The sequence below is a fragment of the Sceloporus occidentalis genome, unplaced genomic scaffold, assembly GCF_023333645.1.
Source record: "Sceloporus occidentalis isolate IW3139 unplaced genomic scaffold, rSceOcc1.0.p SCAF_10, whole genome shotgun sequence".
In the NCBI taxonomy this organism is placed as follows: domain Eukaryota; kingdom Metazoa; phylum Chordata; class Lepidosauria; order Squamata; family Phrynosomatidae; genus Sceloporus; species Sceloporus occidentalis.
The window spans coordinates 19636699-19653423 of NW_028316990.1; the positions used below are offsets into that span (position 1 = coordinate 19636699).

General features: G+C 44.0%; 1 protein-coding gene across 3 annotated transcripts in view; it reads right to left on the reverse strand.

Annotated features, from left to right (window-relative positions):
• The window catches only part of PHAF1 (phagophore assembly factor 1), a 46677-nt gene that overhangs the window by 27869 nt on the left and 2083 nt on the right, over positions 1-16725 (reverse strand). Inside the window, exons 1-3 of one of the 3 annotated variants that reach the window (XM_089540918.1) lie at positions 4304-4474; positions 3455-3643; positions 662-789 (exon numbers count right to left, since the gene is read on the reverse strand). In XM_089540918.1, coding sequence (XP_089397044.1) covers positions 662-725 — 64 coding nt within the window. In that variant the 5' untranslated portion in view covers positions 726-789; positions 3455-3643; positions 4304-4474. Of the gene's footprint in view, positions 1-661; positions 790-3454; positions 3644-4303; positions 4475-4507; positions 4579-16725 lie in introns of those variants that run through there. The other 2 variants (XM_089540919.1, XM_089540917.1) reach the window with 2 other exon arrangements.

The following is a 16725-nucleotide window of genomic DNA, read 5'->3' on the forward strand; positions in this document are numbered from 1 at the left end:
TGTGTAAAGAGGCTCTCAATTTTTCCCCTTCTACATTATCATAATATTTCTAACACTTCAGACAAATCTGCATTTATTACAGCTGAGAAAAGCAGAAGGAATCTCTCTGACTGTAGCCACACTGCAGAGTTAATGCAGTCTGACGCTGTTTTAACCATCATGGCTCCATCCTACAGAATCCTGGGATCTGTAGTTTGGTGAGGCACCAGAGCTCTCTGACAGAGAAGGTTAAATAGCAGACTGGTGTCACTGCGTCTCAAAAGCATGCTCACAAAACTACAAATCCCAAAATATCACAGCCCTGAGCCACACCAGTGTCCAACTGCATTAATTCTGCATCACAGTTGCTGCTTCTATTAGGGTCCATCCTTCGCCATCCTTTCTCAGGCCTGTTACAGACTGCCAAAATAAAGCTGCTTCGGGTCTCTTTGGAGGTACGCTGTTTAAATGATGCATGCATCCTAAGAAACCGGAAGCTGCACCAAAGCTGCACTCCAGTGCTTAGGAATGGAGTGTGGCTTTGGCGCAACCTCCGGACTCTTAGGACCCATGCATCATTTAAATAGCATACCTCCAAAGAGACCCGAAGCAGCTTTATTTTGGCAGTCTGTAACAGGCCATAGATAAATAAGATGCTGGCAAAAGGCAACAAAGCACTTACCCAAGGTGAATTCCCATTGCTCATTCCCAAGAGATCGCTCGGGAACCACTTCCAGATCTAGCATTGGCCCAGGCAGAAGAACAGCCCAGTTATCGCACGGCAGGTTCACAATGTTGCTGTTGTTTGGCCTGGAACAGAGAGAGTAACACACCTTAGTTTATGTGTCATCCTTCTGAGGTCATAACCCAAAGAAAGAGGTAAACAGTCCCTCTTGCTCAAACCTTTACAAGGAAACTACTGCTCCGCATGGGCTGTGGTTAATAACTTTATTCTTAACAGCACTAAGTTGTTCCATCTCTCTCTCGCTGAAGTTCAGGAACAGCACTGATAAGATTCCCCAATCTTGTAAACATTCAAAGCTTCAAGTATACACATGAATTATATTATGCAAGCCTGGGCAGGATCAGGCTACTTGGGCCTGTATCTTTCCTTTCCATCGTACTACTTTGAGGTTACATCCATATTCAACAACAGACATCCAGGATAAATGCTTCGAGAACTGAGAGGCATATAAGCTGGCCTGTTTTTACCTCTGCCTTGTCCCTCTGCCAGGAACAAAAGTGAGCTATATTGATTCTCTCCCTGCCAAAGCTTGGGATACCCCTTCTGTTTCTCCCCACTCCTGTCATAAGGAACAGACTGTGCAAAGAATCGAGGAGGACTTCTTTTGTAGAAAATGCAACAACTTTCCAAACACCCCCAACGTTTGAGATTTAAATAAAGTGGACAGGGTGCAAAGGGTAAAAAGGGCAGGTCATCCCTTCTTTAAGGTTAAGCCCCCTTCAAACAATTGAGATAGGCCACTTAGAAACTCTGCCCATTGTGGAAATCTCTCCAGACAAGACCCTCAAGAAGAATCCCGACTTAGCAATAGGGACGGATGTCCCAAACCCACACATACGGTCCAATACTGCCGGCACCCTCATAGCACAGGTTGAGTCTGCTTTATATACAGAATTACAAACTCTTGAAATATTCCAAAAGAATTGTCACGGGTGGCTGAGAGAGTGACGTCTTTCCTTTTCAATGGTTCAGTGGTTCATGCACATTATTAAAAACATTATATAAGAGCCAGCGTAGCACAGTGGTTTGAGTGTTGCATTAGGACTCTGGGGACTAGGTTCGATTCCCCACTCAGCCATGAAACCCACTGGGTGTCCTTGGGCAAGTCACACTCTCTCAGCTTCGGAGGAAGGCAAAGGCAAACCTCCTCTGAACAAATCTTGCCAAGAAAACAACATTTTCTTAAGTTTGCCTTAGGGTCGCCATAAATCAGAAACGACTTGAGGGCACACAACAACAAATGTTTGTCAGGTATTTACAGATTTCCTGTTTAGACTTGGGTCCCATCTCCAAGATCATTCAGTACAGTGGTCCCTCCACATTCGCTGGGGTTACTATTGGCTTGAATAGTGGCACGCTTCCCATTTTAAGTCCCTCCGTTTGCCCCTCACAAGTAAGCAAAGGACGCGGGTGCAAAGTCTGTACAAACGGAGGGACAACTCTATTCTTTTTACCTGAGAACACCTCTCTAGGAATCTCCAGCTCCTCCAGTACAATTCTATGGTCAGCATCTGCCAGAGGTTAGTCACAGAATCATGCTGGAGGACCTACAAAAGCCTAGAGTAGTGTTTTCTCTAGGAACTTCTAGGTCCTCCAGTACAACTCTATGGTCAACATCTGAAAGAGTCACACTAGAGGACCAAGAGAGAACATATAAATCAAAACCGCAAATAATCAAATCTGCAAAGTCAAACCCACGAATGTGGAGAGACATCTGCATAAGCAAATATTCCAAAATCTGGGGGTGGGGGCGGGATTCGAAATCCAAAACACTTTTGTTCCCAAGCATTTCGGATAAGAGAGACTTGACCTGTCAGGCAAAATACAAAGCAAGACACATGCCCTTTCATCAGTGAGTGAAAAGAGGGTAACCTCTTCAGCCAAGAGGCCCTGAAAGGAGGTTTGAAAAGGCCAAAGACATTTTGCAGCCTGAGGTGGAGCAGTAAATTGTACCTCTCCCACTCAGCAAAGTTAAGGTGTATATCATCCAAAGCCAGCTAAGATCCGGGGGTGGAAGGTGTGGACAGAAAGCAGAACATCCCACAAATGCTTCCCTCCGGCAGCAAAATGATAAACTAAAGCACCAGCCATTTTCTGTCCTTTTATGACACCCCAAACCTGGCTGCCCTACAAAAGACAGAAACCCAGGCCCTATTTGTGTGTGCCTCTCTCTCTATTGTGAGCAAGGAATTCAGCATGTTATCAGGCTTGGAAAAGTTACTGGGGAAGGGCTACAACTGCCAGGCTTCCCCAGCCACTTGGGTCAATCTAGCTGGAGGGTTTTAAAAAGCAATATAATACTGTAATATTATATTACTGTATAGACTCATGTAGAAATTTTAGTCAAAAAACTGACCCCCCCAAAAAAAACTGGCTCGACTTACCCATGCGTCAATGCATGTCCTGTACTTTAACTATGATAAAAAGGGGAACTATTCCCTGAAAGGCAAGAGCATAATCTGTCCTGGAAGCACTGATTCCCTTCTATTCTCTTCATCCATCCAGCCTTTAGTCTGAGCACAAACAGTTATGTCTGTTTGTAAGTTCTTGGCACTGTTTGGCTTTGCTTCATCATAAACTCTGGCCCTCCAGGTGTTTTGGACTTTAGCTCCCAGGATCCCAAACCATTGGCCAAGGTGGCTGAGGCTTCTGGGAGCTGAAGTCCAAAACAACTGGAGGGCCAGAGTTTGGACATATTTAGATCTTTTGTTACATGGCTCTGAGTCTTACCCTCGACTTATCCACGGGTCATATCAAAACCTATAATCCTGGCCTTAAAACCTGTCCTCGACTTAGTCATGGGGTCACCAAACAGTTGAGACCCTTGCCCTGTTAGGGGCACAGAGTTTCATTCTCCTTTCCTTCTGCTTATGCTGTATTTCCTCCTCCAAGACAAGCCAGAATAAACAATCTCTTTTCCTGTATCATGCAAGAAAAAGGCAAAGTTAATCAGTTCAAGAGAGATAACCCTCCGGTTATAATGAACCTTTGCTAACTAAGGTCCGAAACACACGGCAGAAATAATCCAGTTCGAGACCGCTTTAATTCCGCTGGTGATCCTCCTTCCCATATTTTTCAGGGGTGTTTCTGTACCCCAATATTTGCAGAGGTACTTCTCCCTCCCTCCCTAATATTTGCTGGGGGGGAATTAAGGAAGAGAAGCACCCCTAAAATATGTGAGGTAAGAAAAGCACCCCTAAAAACATGTGTGGAAGAAGGACCCCTGAAAATATTGGGGGGGGGGGGTAGAGAGGGAAGGAGAAGCACCTCTGCAAATATTGGGGTGAAGGAGAAACAACCCCCCCCGGAAAATAAGGGGCAGAATTACCCCTGAAAATATGTGAGGAAGGAGAAGCCCCCCTGAAAATATTGGGGTGAAGGAGAAGCCCCATTGAAAAAGGGGTGTGGGAGGAAAAGCCCCCCTGAAATAATATGCGAGGAAGAAGGACCCCTGCGACAATATTGGGAGGGAGGAGCACCCTTTAAAATATTGGGGGGCACAACCCCTTTTCCTGCCCCCCTTCCACATGGCCCCCCAAAAGGGGGGCAAGGTTTACATATAGATATACATATACATACATATCTAATCCCCCCTCCCCCAGACACAGAAGCATTGGCTCCACAGAGGCAGGCAGTGCCCCCATTTGCCTCTTCCAAGGGAGCCCCCCTGAAGCAGGGGGCGAGGGGCTCCCCTCTTCCTCCTCGCCCCCAGAGCTGTCCCCTTCTCCTCCGCCGCCTGAGGAGGACCGAGGGGGGAGCAAGGGGCGGCCCACCGAGACTCACCTCACTTGCGGCTGCTGCAAAAACGGGGAAGGAAGGAGGGATAAATAATAAAGGAGGAGGGACGGAGGGAGGAGAGAAGGAAGGAGGGAAGGGAGGAGGAGACAGGCCTAGGCCTCAGGCTGCAGCCTCCCTCTCCCAGGGAATAATGGCTAGGGAGGGCACTCTGCACATGCTCAGAGGCATCTCTCTCACACACAGAGACGCCCCTTCAGTGCTTGCCTCGCAAGGGTGCACTGCAACACACTGGGTCTAGTCATCATCATCATCAACATCATCTTCATCATCATTATTAATATCTTGTTTTTCCCCCTCTTCACACATATTCAGAGGTGAGGAGGAAAGCATTCTGTGTATGCTCAGAGGCACAGGAGGAACTCTGTACATGCTCAGAGGCATCCAACACACACACACACACACCCCTTTGGTGTTTTCCTCTTAAGGGTGCACTGCAACAGACTGGGTCTATTCATTATTATTAATATTGTTATCTTGTTCCCCCCCTCTTCACAGATAATCAAAGGTGAGGAGGGAAGCATTCTGTGTATGCTCAGAGGCACGGGTGGAACTCTGCCTATGCTCAGAGGTGCACCAAAGGCACCCCTTTGGTGTTCTATTCTCAAAGGGACAGAGCAACAGCCAGGCTCTCTCCTCTCTACTATTGATGATGATGATGATGATGATAATAATAATAATATCTTGCTTTTTCCTCCTTCACAGATATCCAAAGGTGAGGGAGAAAGCACTCTGTGTGCGTTCAGAGGTGCATGAGGAACTCTGTATGTGCTCAGAGGTATCTGGCACCCTCCACAGACGCCCCTTTTTCCTCTCAAGGGTGTAGAGCAACAGACAGGGTCTCTTCCTTAATAATAATAATAACAATAATAATAATATCGTGTTCCCCCCCTCACAGATATTCAGAGGTGACGAGGAAAGCATTCTATGTATGCTCAGAGGTGCAGAAGGAACTCTGCCTATGCTCAGAAGTACAGATACAAAAGGTTCTCTGCACACGCTCAGAGGGAAGCACCCACATTGTTTTCTCACCTCTGTGTCGTGTTGTTTTGCCTTTGCAGCTGTGTTCGAAGTTTGCGCCAGAGATTGGTAAGAAGATTTGGCCCCAGGCGTTATATAGTTCCCAACCCTTAACCTCAGTCCAAGACACACTGCAGAAATAACCCAGTTTGAGACTGCTTTGACAGCCCTGGCTCAATGCAAGAGCATTCTGAGAACTGTGGTTTTGGGAGACATTGAGCCTTCTCTGTCAGAGACTGATGCTGAGATGCTGATGCCTTGGCAATTGCTGCTGTTCCTACAGTCGTTGCAGAATAATACAGCTTTGGGTCCACAGAGGCACATGAAAACACACACACAAACCCATGTTTTGGGGTTTTCTGGTTCTGCCTACAACTCCTCACCCCACCAACCCCCTCAAAACTGGGATCTGTAGGTTCCCCTGCTGTGTGCAGAGACTTTTTAGGAGCGTTTCTTCACAATTCGGGCAAAGCGGGCTTAAATTTCACCTTTGTTAGAATGCAAAAACAGCCGCGTAAGTCCAGAAAATCAGTCCGCAAAGGGATCTTGTAGCACCTTTGAGACTTAGAAGTTGGCAGCCTGTGCTTTCCTAGACCTGAGCCTACTTCCTCAGAGACATATTTAGAGCAAATAGTAAATGACCATGCATGCCAACCCTGCTCCCTCTGCTTCTTATCTTGCTAAAATCTATTGAAATGCATTAGATTGTAAGATCCTTATGCAAAGGGATCTTATAGCACCTTTGAGTCTTAACTGGAAGTAAGAAGTTGGCAGCATGAGCTTTCCTAGGCCTGAGCCTAGGCACATTTTACAGCAAATAGTAAGTGTTCCTGCATGGCAACCCTGTTCCTCCCTCTGCTTATCCTGCTAAAACCTATTGAAATATATTGCACCATTGCAACTGTAAGATCCTTATGCAAAGGGATCTCGTAACGCCTTTGCATAAGCTATCATGAGCTTTTGTAAACTTGAGCATAGTTCCCCCTTTGAGGAACTAGGCCCAAATCTATGAAAGCACATGCTACCAGCTTCTTCCTTTCAGTGAGTCTCATAGGCACCACAAGATCTCTCTACATATTGATTCTACAGACTAACAAGGCTGTATCTTTGAATTTTTAAGGCTGGCGTGATAAAGTCTTAAGACATAGGACTGCATCTGCAACATAAGAGACAGTGGTTTGCACATCAGGCGGTGAGTTCGGTGAGTTCGTCGGAGTAGCGTCCTCCTTCTCCTTCCTCCAAACCCGTCTCTGCTGCCCAACTTTTCCAACAATTTGTCCAATTATTGTAGCTGCCAAGGAGGAGAGGCTCCTGCATCCCAGATGGCGCATGATTAATGGGCGAGCGGTCTAGTGGAGGCCAACATGTGTCATGCGCTGAGCTGGCGATTACAGGGATTAGCAACCTTGTCAAGTTGATGTCCACCTGGGCACCAGGCCTAAACCTGCTCGCAAAGCAAAGAGGGAAAGATCGGTGGCAGTTGAGAAAAGCATCTCCCTCGGCCAAGGTCCTGGATCCACGCGCGCGCCTTTTTAGAAAGGGTCATGATTCCGCTAAAGCATGCAACCCGTTCGAGGAGGAGAAAAGAAAACAACAGCTGTCTCTATCCAAACCTGCCAAGGATGAGATGAATGAGCAAATTCTATCATGGATCCATGGCCTTAGGCAGCCCTTTGTTTGAAAGCCAGAGAGGGAAAATGGAGAAGATAACTGTTGTTGAATATGAGAGGCTCGAAACCAATGGTCCCCTTGAAGAGATTTTGGACTTCATCTCCCAGAAGCCTCAGCCATGTTGGACAATAGCCTGGCATTCTGGGAGCTGAAGTCCAAAATCCCTTAAAGAGCACAGTTTGTGGACTGCTCCTCTCTCTAAGCAGTCTTGTGCGTTGAATGACAAGCGTACAGAAACAAGGCTGGTCACTTTGCTCCAGATGTTTTGCAATGTTTATGCATTTCTTATTTATTTCATTTGTCGTTGAATCAGCTATTGTATGTACGTATTGTATGTACTCATGTATAAGTCTAGGCATTTTAGTCGAGCAATTCACCCCCCGAAGACCAGGGTCCACTTATCCATGGGTCAATGCAAGTACTGTACTTTAACTCTCCTTTGAAAAGGAACCATCCCCTTCTCTGAGCGGAGTAGCAAAAAGCAAGAGCTTAGTCCAACGGCTCCCAAATGTTGGTCCTCCAGGGCTTTTGGACTCCAGCTCTTAGAAACCCCCAGCCAGATTCGCCAAGAGTCAAGGATTCTGGGAAGTGAAGTCCAAAACATTTGGAAGACCAATGTTTGGGAATTATTATTATTATTATTATTATTATTGGCTTAGTCCATCCCGGGGGAACTTAAAAGAAGCATCAAGCCCCTTTACTCTCTTATCCATCCAATCTTTAGGGTGAATACAAACAGTTATGCCTGCCAGAGTTTTGTGAGTTCTTTGGCATTGTTTCCCTTTGCTTCATCCTTTGTTAGATGCCCCAACATTTTACCCTGGACTTATCCAAGGGTCATAGTAAACAGCTGTTTTCCATTGCTTGGAAGTCAAAATTAGAGGAACACTGACACCTACTGGCTTCTTGGAATCATGACATCTGCCTAAACATTTTCATTACTGTTCACAGCTTTCTGAACTTGGATGCTGTCTGCCTTCTAGTCACTTCTGACTTATGGCCACCCTAAAGGGTTTTCTCAGCAAGATTTGTTCCAAAGGAGTTTGTCATTGCCTTCCTCATTCAAAGAGGATGTTGGAGTGTGTCCAGAGGAAGGCCACCAAAATGGTGAAGGGTCTGGAAACCATGCCTTATGAGAAAAGACTTTAGGGAACTGGATATGATTAGCCCAAAGAAGAGATGGTTAAGAGGTGATATGATAGCCCTGTTTAAGTATTTGAAGGGATGTCTTATTGAGGAGGGGGCAAGCTTGTTTTCTGCTGCTCCAGAGATTAAGACCCGGAGCAATGGATGCAAGCTCCAAGAAAAGAGATTCCACCTCAACATTAGGAGAAACTTCCTCACAATAAGGGCTTTTTGACAGTGGAACACACTCCCTTAGAGGTCTTTAAACAGAGGCTGGATGGCCATCTGTCAATGGGGATGCTTTGATTGTGAGTTCCTGCATGGCAGAAGGGGTTGGACTGGATGGCCCTTGGGGGTCTCTTCCAACTCTGATTGTGAAATCTCTCTCTTGCTTTGCATAGGTGTGGAACCATCTGGTGCACAATCCTTTAATAAATCAGATATTTCTATTTGGTTTCAGGGATTTGTAGTTTGGTGAGGCATCAGCACTCTTTGGCAGAGAAAGATAAAGACTGTAAAACTACAAACCCCAGGATTCCATCGGACGGAGCGACAGGACTTAAAGTGGTGTCAAACTGCATTATTTCTACAATGTAGATGCACCTTCACCCTTTGTAGGATAATTCTCTGCAGGATCATTTTGTCCGGTCACATATTACAACACGGAAACGTCAAAGCGCATTGTGAAAACTAAGATGGAGGTCATTTTTTGAATTTAGAATGCCAAATTCCTATGAAACCAGCATATATATATATATTTTTATGACCCTCGGTTTTGCAGGCCTGTGTTATCTTTTGATGAAAGTGCCATTGGGGGAAGAAGGAAGCCGGCAGAGAACTGGCAAACGGAAACAACTCAACTCAGCAACAGGCCAATCTGGTTTTGATTTTATCCATATCTGTCCCACCCATTGAGCATCCGGAGGAGAGAAATATCTTCCGCTACTGCAACACAAGCAGCAACACAAGAGCTTCAACTTGCTGCTGGTAGAACAGCATCTTCCTATTCAGGGTTGCATCTACACTGTAGAAATAATGCAGCTTTGATGCCAGCTTTGATGAAGGGAGAGGATTTTAATCCGCCTGGTGATAAAATATAAGGTTGGACCTATGTTGGATATAATGAGAGATCCATTTTGCATGTTTATATATTTGACACAATTGTTTTTGCAATGTGGATGCAGCCTTTAACTGCCATAGCTCCATGCTATGGGATCCTGGGAAGTGTAAAGTACAATAACATCTCAAATCCCCAAAACAGGGATGCCTTGATGGGGCCAACAAAAGACACATTATATAGGATGCACGCTTTAGAAGCTGCAACGGCTTACTCATCAGGCAAAGGTGTCAAACACCATTGAGTTTCGGTAACTGGATCAATGATTCCCAAACTTCGGTCTTTCTGATTTTTTGGTCTTCAACTCCCAGAAGCCCTACAGTCAGGATTTATGGGAGATGAAATCCAAAACATCTGCAGGACCAAAGTTTGGGAACTGCTGCACTAGATAACGGTTTTATTTGTGTATTATACATCTTGCTGTTTTCTTTAATTTTTTACCTCCGTTTGTAGATTAGTTAGTAAAAGGAACGTAGCAAAACCCACTGGGTAACCTTAGCCAAGTCACACTCTCTCAGCCTCAGAGGATGGCAATGGCAAGCCCCCCTCTGAAGAAACTTGCCAAGAAAGCCCTGTGACAGGGTTGCCATTAGTAAAAATGACGTGGAGGCACAACAACAAAATTGTTCAATTGTATATGAGTTTGTGCTTTTTTTTTGCAGAAAGTCTGATGGGCTAACGCAGAATAAACTTGTTGTTGCTGAAAGTGGTGTCAAACTGCATTCTGTGTAGACGCACCTTGGGATGCTGGACTAGTCTCCAGTGTTAGAAGGAAAGAAGAGGCCAGGAGGAAGAGGATGGATTGGCCTTGTAAGAGGAAGGACCACGAGGTTATAAAATAGCCACTGGTTGGGGACTCTTAACCACAAAATAGCCACTGGTCCCTGGCACACTACATTTCTTTCTCTCTCTTCCTGCATCCGTTTTCATTACGACGGCTGGCGCGTAACAACCGTTGGCCTCCCCAGCTATATTTTAAAGCTGTGATTCATGCTGGCGTTGGAGCTAAATTTGTACCCTTCATTAGAAACAGATGCGCCCGTTCCTCCCTGATTTTTCAAAGGCGGTTTATTTTACAGATAATACATCCTGCATGTTGCGTCGGAGACGCCGTTCACAGTGCCATGCGTTTTTTTAAAGGGGGGGTGTCTTGAAATTTGGCTGGCCCCCACTTCATCTCCGACTTCTGGATGGCAAAGGAACACAAGCTCTCATGTTTCTGCAAAGGGACGAGGCTAGAAGTTTGGGAAGACAGGCACATGTATCAACTGTGCGGTGTGGCGCATTGTGCAAGTAGATGGGGTGTTGCTGCTTTACTCGGGCGACACCCACCGAGAGGCCTGCGTTCGATAAGAGGATGTCATTTCCTACAAAACCCAGGCATGGTTTACTCTGTGCAGGAGCTGCTGGCATGTTGCTCTACTACCACCTTCCTCTATATTTTGGAGCCAATTTTGGAGGAAGAGGGAAAAGCCTTCTTTCCAACCATCTACAGTGAGCTGACTAGGTCAAACAAAACATGATATTAACCCAGTCTTCTGTTCCACAAAGTGCTAGTTACATAGGTGACAAACATCTCCGAATCATAGAATCCTAAAGTTGGAAGGTATCCCAAGGGCCATCCAGTCCAACCCCATTTGCCATGCAGGAACTCTCAATCGGCGCATCCCTGACAGATGGCCATCCAGCCTCTGTTTAAAGAACTCCAAAGGAGGAGACTCCATTAACTCCAAGGAAGTGTGTTCCACTGTTGAACAGCTTTTATTGAAGTTCCTCCTGATGTTTAGGAAGAATCTCTTTTCCTGGAGCTTGCATCCATTGTTCCGGATCCTGTTCTCTGGAGCAGCAGAAAACAAGCTTGTTCCCTCCTCAATATGACATCCTTTCAAATATTTAAACAGGGCTATCATATCACCCCTTAACCTTCTCTTCATAGAATCCTATAGGAGTGTATCGCTTGGCTTATTAATTCGGCTTACCTCTCCCGGTTTAAATTTCAATTTGGGCTGCCAGGGCCACAAATAGGGAGGGCCGACCGCACACAGGTATATTGATCGCAATGGAAAGGATAAGACTCCTGCTGTTGAAATATGAGTTGTGTGCATGCTTGGATTTGTAGAACCCACAATAAAACGTTCTAAGATGCTAGCAATTTCCAAGTGGTCCACAGGAGGGCAGGGAGACTTTGAGAAGCACAGCAAAAACGGCATTACGGTATGTGAACAAAGCCTATGATTTATGGCATCATATGATCTCAAGTTCTAGGCAAAAATGAGATTCCCCCCCTCTCTCACCATTCATGGGTAATAGATGCCAGCCACCAAGATGCCAGCCACAGATGCTGGCAAAATGTCAGGAATAAACTCTTCTAGAACATGGCCACAGAGCCCAAAAAACCCACAAAAAATTATGGATGCCGACCATGAAAGCCTTCAACTTTTATAGGATTGGTCCTTAAAGTTTTATTTCCCTATATAAGATAAGAAAATGTAGAGGATTTAGACTAGGAAAGTGGGTATATTCTTCTCCGGATAAAGAAAAGCACATAGCATTTTAACTGTATGGTCCAGAAATTAGGGGATAGGAAGTTCTGCCTGTTGTTGTTGTTATTAATAGGTTTGTCGGTGTTTTGTTATTGTTAAATGTTGAATTTTTCTTTTCCCAAAATGCTGTAGGCTGGAACTTTCAGAAAAAGTGCCTTTTGGGCCAGAAGAACTGCCAACAAAAATCCCAGTTGTTGTAGGTTATATTTCAGAGGAAGGAACTGGTAAATATATATATTTGTTTATTATAAGCAAACTCAATGAAATGTATGGGTCAACAGGTGACTTGGAGGTAACTCCATCCAAAACAGGGATACTCATAAAGCGATCCTTCCGAGTTGAAAAGTGTTTACTCTCATGCAAGTAGGAATGGGATTGCAGCCTTCAACATTTCGTCTTGCATGAAAAACAGGCCGCCTTGCAGATTACCTCATTCCTCCCTTCTCCTGCAAACAGTAGCCCCAATTCTTCCGTTAACCGCAGGAGCGTGTTTTCATGACCGAAGCCCTGGTTTGAAATAAGAGCAGGACTTGAGTTTCTCCTCAAGTAGGGTGGGAAGTTGCTGGGGGTGGCGGAGAAGAGAGAAAACAGCTTTAGGAAAGGAGTCATGTGCTTTTCCAAACCAAGGGGTGCTGCGACACTGTTGTTGTTCTAGGCAAAGGGGGGAATGGGACACACACAGAGACACACACAACTTTGTTATCCTTCTGCCCGCCACATGCCGAAAAAAGCACACTGCAAAACAGATCATTCTTTGGCATGGGAAATGTCAAATAAAGCCCTTTCCATAAAAGAGGGCGTTTGTGTTTTAATGATGCTGGAGGGTTTCGACCCAGTTCTCAATAGTCAACTAAAGAAGGGCATTTCTAGAACAAGTGGAGCTAAAGAGAGAACTGGATCCCTGGTTGTGTTACACAGAGTGCGATAATAATAATAATAATTATATTATTAGTATTATTACTATAAACTACCAATATGGTGAGACCTACATATTCACCGACTTTAGGGACGTTTTAACCAAATCTGTCCCCCGTTTGACGTCTATTTGACACTGGAAGAGACTATTTCAGAGTGTAGACTCACCTTTGGAGGTTTTTAGACTGAAGTTGGATGGCCATCTCTCAAGAGCGTATGGCAGGTTGGGCTATCAGCAATTCCCAAACTTTGGTCCTCCATGTGCTTTGGACTTCAACTCCCAGAATCCCCCAGCCAGCTTGGCCAGCAGCCAGGATTTCTGGGAGCTGAAGTCCAAAACACCTGGTGGTCCAAAGTTTGGGGACCACTAGAAGATCCTTGTGTGCCATGACCCAGCTATGCAAAGTAACAACGTTCTCCCCGTGTGTCCTCTGGTTATTTCTCACCTATATTGGGGGAAAAGGTGGGATATAAGTAGATAAACTAATAATAATAATAATTTCTGATATCTACCAGCACATAGGACTATTGATATGATTAGGCCATTGTCATCATGAGGAATATGAATTAGATCCAAGGGTGCCAAATATAATGTGAATACGTTGCAGCCTCTTCCTTTTGGAACAACGCTTCTGTATTGTATTACAAGCAGGAAGAGAAAAAATAAAGGCTGCTGTGTATACAGGCCTCTCCTCAAGACACTTACATAAACAAAAAAGCCTTTTCAATAGGCTTTTGGAAAGAAAAAGTAGAAAACACACCTGCACCTGTTTTGTTCCTTGAAAGCCGTGTCACCTGTTCTCATTGTTTGATCAGCAACACTGCCTTGCACAAACAGCGTTGTGCAAAAAGCACATTAGCTCTCAATGGGAACCCAAGCCATTCGGAGTCATTTGTGATCGATGGGAACGCCATCTCTTAGGTTATTTATTAATTGGTCTTAAAAAAAACTATCAGGTTTCTGATCCTTCTTTCTTAGAGCTGGCTTTTATTCCCCTGGGGAAATTGATCAACGTGAATTTCTTCCAGTGCCTTTAAAGGCTAATGAGTCTGGATTTGAGGAGGAAATTTAGCCGAGTCTGATGAGAACTGGATCAATTCTGTCATTAAAACTGTAGCTATAAAAGTATCATCTTAACCTGGGGCCAGAAAGATGGATTGTGAGGTTAAACTGAGTGATATGAAGGAGAAATGTATTTTAAGAGTATCTGCAAGAGCAGAGAGATGCGCTGGCTGCAGAAAGCGAATTGCTGCCTTGGGCAAAGCTGCTTTGGATCCTACCCTGGGAGACATTCAATCAATCAATAATCAATCAATTTTGTCAGTGTTTCCTTTGAAGTCTTTTCTACTCTGACATGAGAAATGAATTTCAGAACAGATTTCCATATGTTCCAGCATCTAATTTATTACACAACATGTAAGGTTTATATCTCTAATATTTGCATGATGAACCGCTTCACTAAATCTGGTCTGGAGTTCAGTTCTCTTCCACTTTTTGTGTATCTGCAGTGCCCCCCAAAATGAATAACAGGATTAAAATAGCCTCAGATGCCCCAATAATAATAATAATAATAATAATAATAAAAAATAGAGCCGTAAAGCTACTCACCATTTTCCCAAAAAGGGGCAGGACTATCTGCTTTGAAACATGATTTACAACAACATTTCGGTGAGACATGATGCATTTCTGGCCTCTTTAAATTCCCCTTATTTGTTCTCTTTTGTAAATGCTAGTCATCTTATGCCAAACCTTTGCTAACACGATCGGTTGAAGAGGCTGTGTCCACAGTGTTTTGGAAATCAACTGCATTTTCCTGAAGGATTAAACTTTATTTGCAATATGGACTAGCTGTGTACGAATAAAAGCAAATGCAGGTGGGGGAAAAAGAAACATTTGCAGAACTAGCTTTCCTCCTTAAATATGCCTCGGCGCTGTAAAGGAATTTACAACCGTTTTGTTTCACTACACAGAAGTTTATTATGAACATAAGAGTAACATAACGGGGGGGGGGGGGGGGGAAAGACAGCAGAAGCAATCTTGAAGCTTAAGGCAACTCTTCAAAAAGAGACAAGTTCAAAGAAGATGATGCAACTTCTGTTTAAATAGAAAATATGAAAAAATATCAAATTGCATCAATAACTTAATGTTGACGTTTCACAGGTCTGCACTAAATAGCAGAGAGAGAAAGAGGGCCTTGGATCTTAATGCCAGCATTAAGATGAAATGGCCTGGTTCAGACAATCCTTATCAGAAGCTGACGTAACTATGATCCTTTTACTCTTCCCTCTGCAATGCTTAGCATTAAACTGGGAAGCCCCTACTTAACCACAGTTTCAATTTCATTTGACCTGGCAAACAACAGTTATTCATAAACTCTGAAACAACTCTAAACCATAGTCTGAAGCTAGTTTACTATATTGGCTTGTCACCAATTCATACCTTTCTGGTAGGGATGAAATGCAAACCGAGGATTAGAGGCTTCCAAGTTTGCTTGACAATGTGAAGGGAAAGGCAAAGCAACAGCATGCTTGGCATATTCCTATCTCCATTTATTAAACCAAGATACGATTGTCTGAACACGGCCATTGAGTCGCATAGTTCAGGAGAACAAGAAAAAGTATTTACACACAGATAGCAATGGCATAACTTGTGTATCCATGATTTCAAAACAGTAGCTGAATTGATCCAATAACACCACATTGACTGAGAATACCAAGGTAGAAAAGCAAAGAGCAACCAAAAGTCCTCTCTTTTTTGTATTTTGTTTCCTAAAGTACCTTATTTCTTTTAACCATTATTTCCTAAGTGAAGAAAAACATGCACAGAAAAGAACGACGAAGTTAACAAAATGAAATGTGATGGCAACACAGTACTGTTTAGTGAATTTATCTGGGAAGAGTATCAAACAGAGTCAGGGTTGTCATGCGCAGGAAAGCGGAATGAACCATTTCTGTTTAAAAGTATTTGTAACCATCCAGCTGTTGTGTAACATGTGTAACAAAAACATTTCTGGGAGTAGGAGGAAACTATATACATATAAAACATTTTCAATTCTGAGTAGAAGCTGAAATGCATAAAATAAAGGTAAGGGAACCTTGTCCTTGCAAAGGATGAAGCCCAACTCCCATCAGCCAGCACAACCTGGGGATGATGTGAGTTGCACTTCAGTATTAGTGGGGTTATACGTTCCCCACAGCTAGCACAAAACACTTCATATTGGGTGAATATTTTAAAAATCACTAGAAAGGCTTTAAAGACAAAACCAAAAGCATTCCTAAATGTGAAGTTGAAGGCTTTCATGGCCGGCATCCAGTTTTTTTGTGGGTTTTTCGGGTTACGTGGCCATGTTCTAGAAGAGTTTGTTCCTGCTGGTGAAGCGTCAGGAATAAACTCTTCTAGAACATGGCCACATAACCCGAAAAACCCACAAAAAACTATTCCTAAATGACTACGCTAATCCGAGAAGGAGCATTTTATGTATGTTGGCCTGGAAAGTGATCAGGTAAAGGTGGCCGAAATAACATGCAGAGCAGCTTTTTAAAAGAGTAATTTAACAACCCACGGCTGAAATGTGGATGGAGGCTGCAGTACTGACTGAACTGGTGGAACCAAGGGATGAATGATTACCACTTTTCCAGGGAGCTGTTTTTGCAAGCAAAATCCCTCACCTGCGGCCCTCCATTTTCTCCCACGTGCCAGAAAGCAATCACTCTTTTCCATAACACTACTACTACAGTCAACCTCACAGCCTCACCTGACTGTATTTTGATAAAATAACTGGAGTGGGGGGAGAGAAGAAAAATAAGAATATATT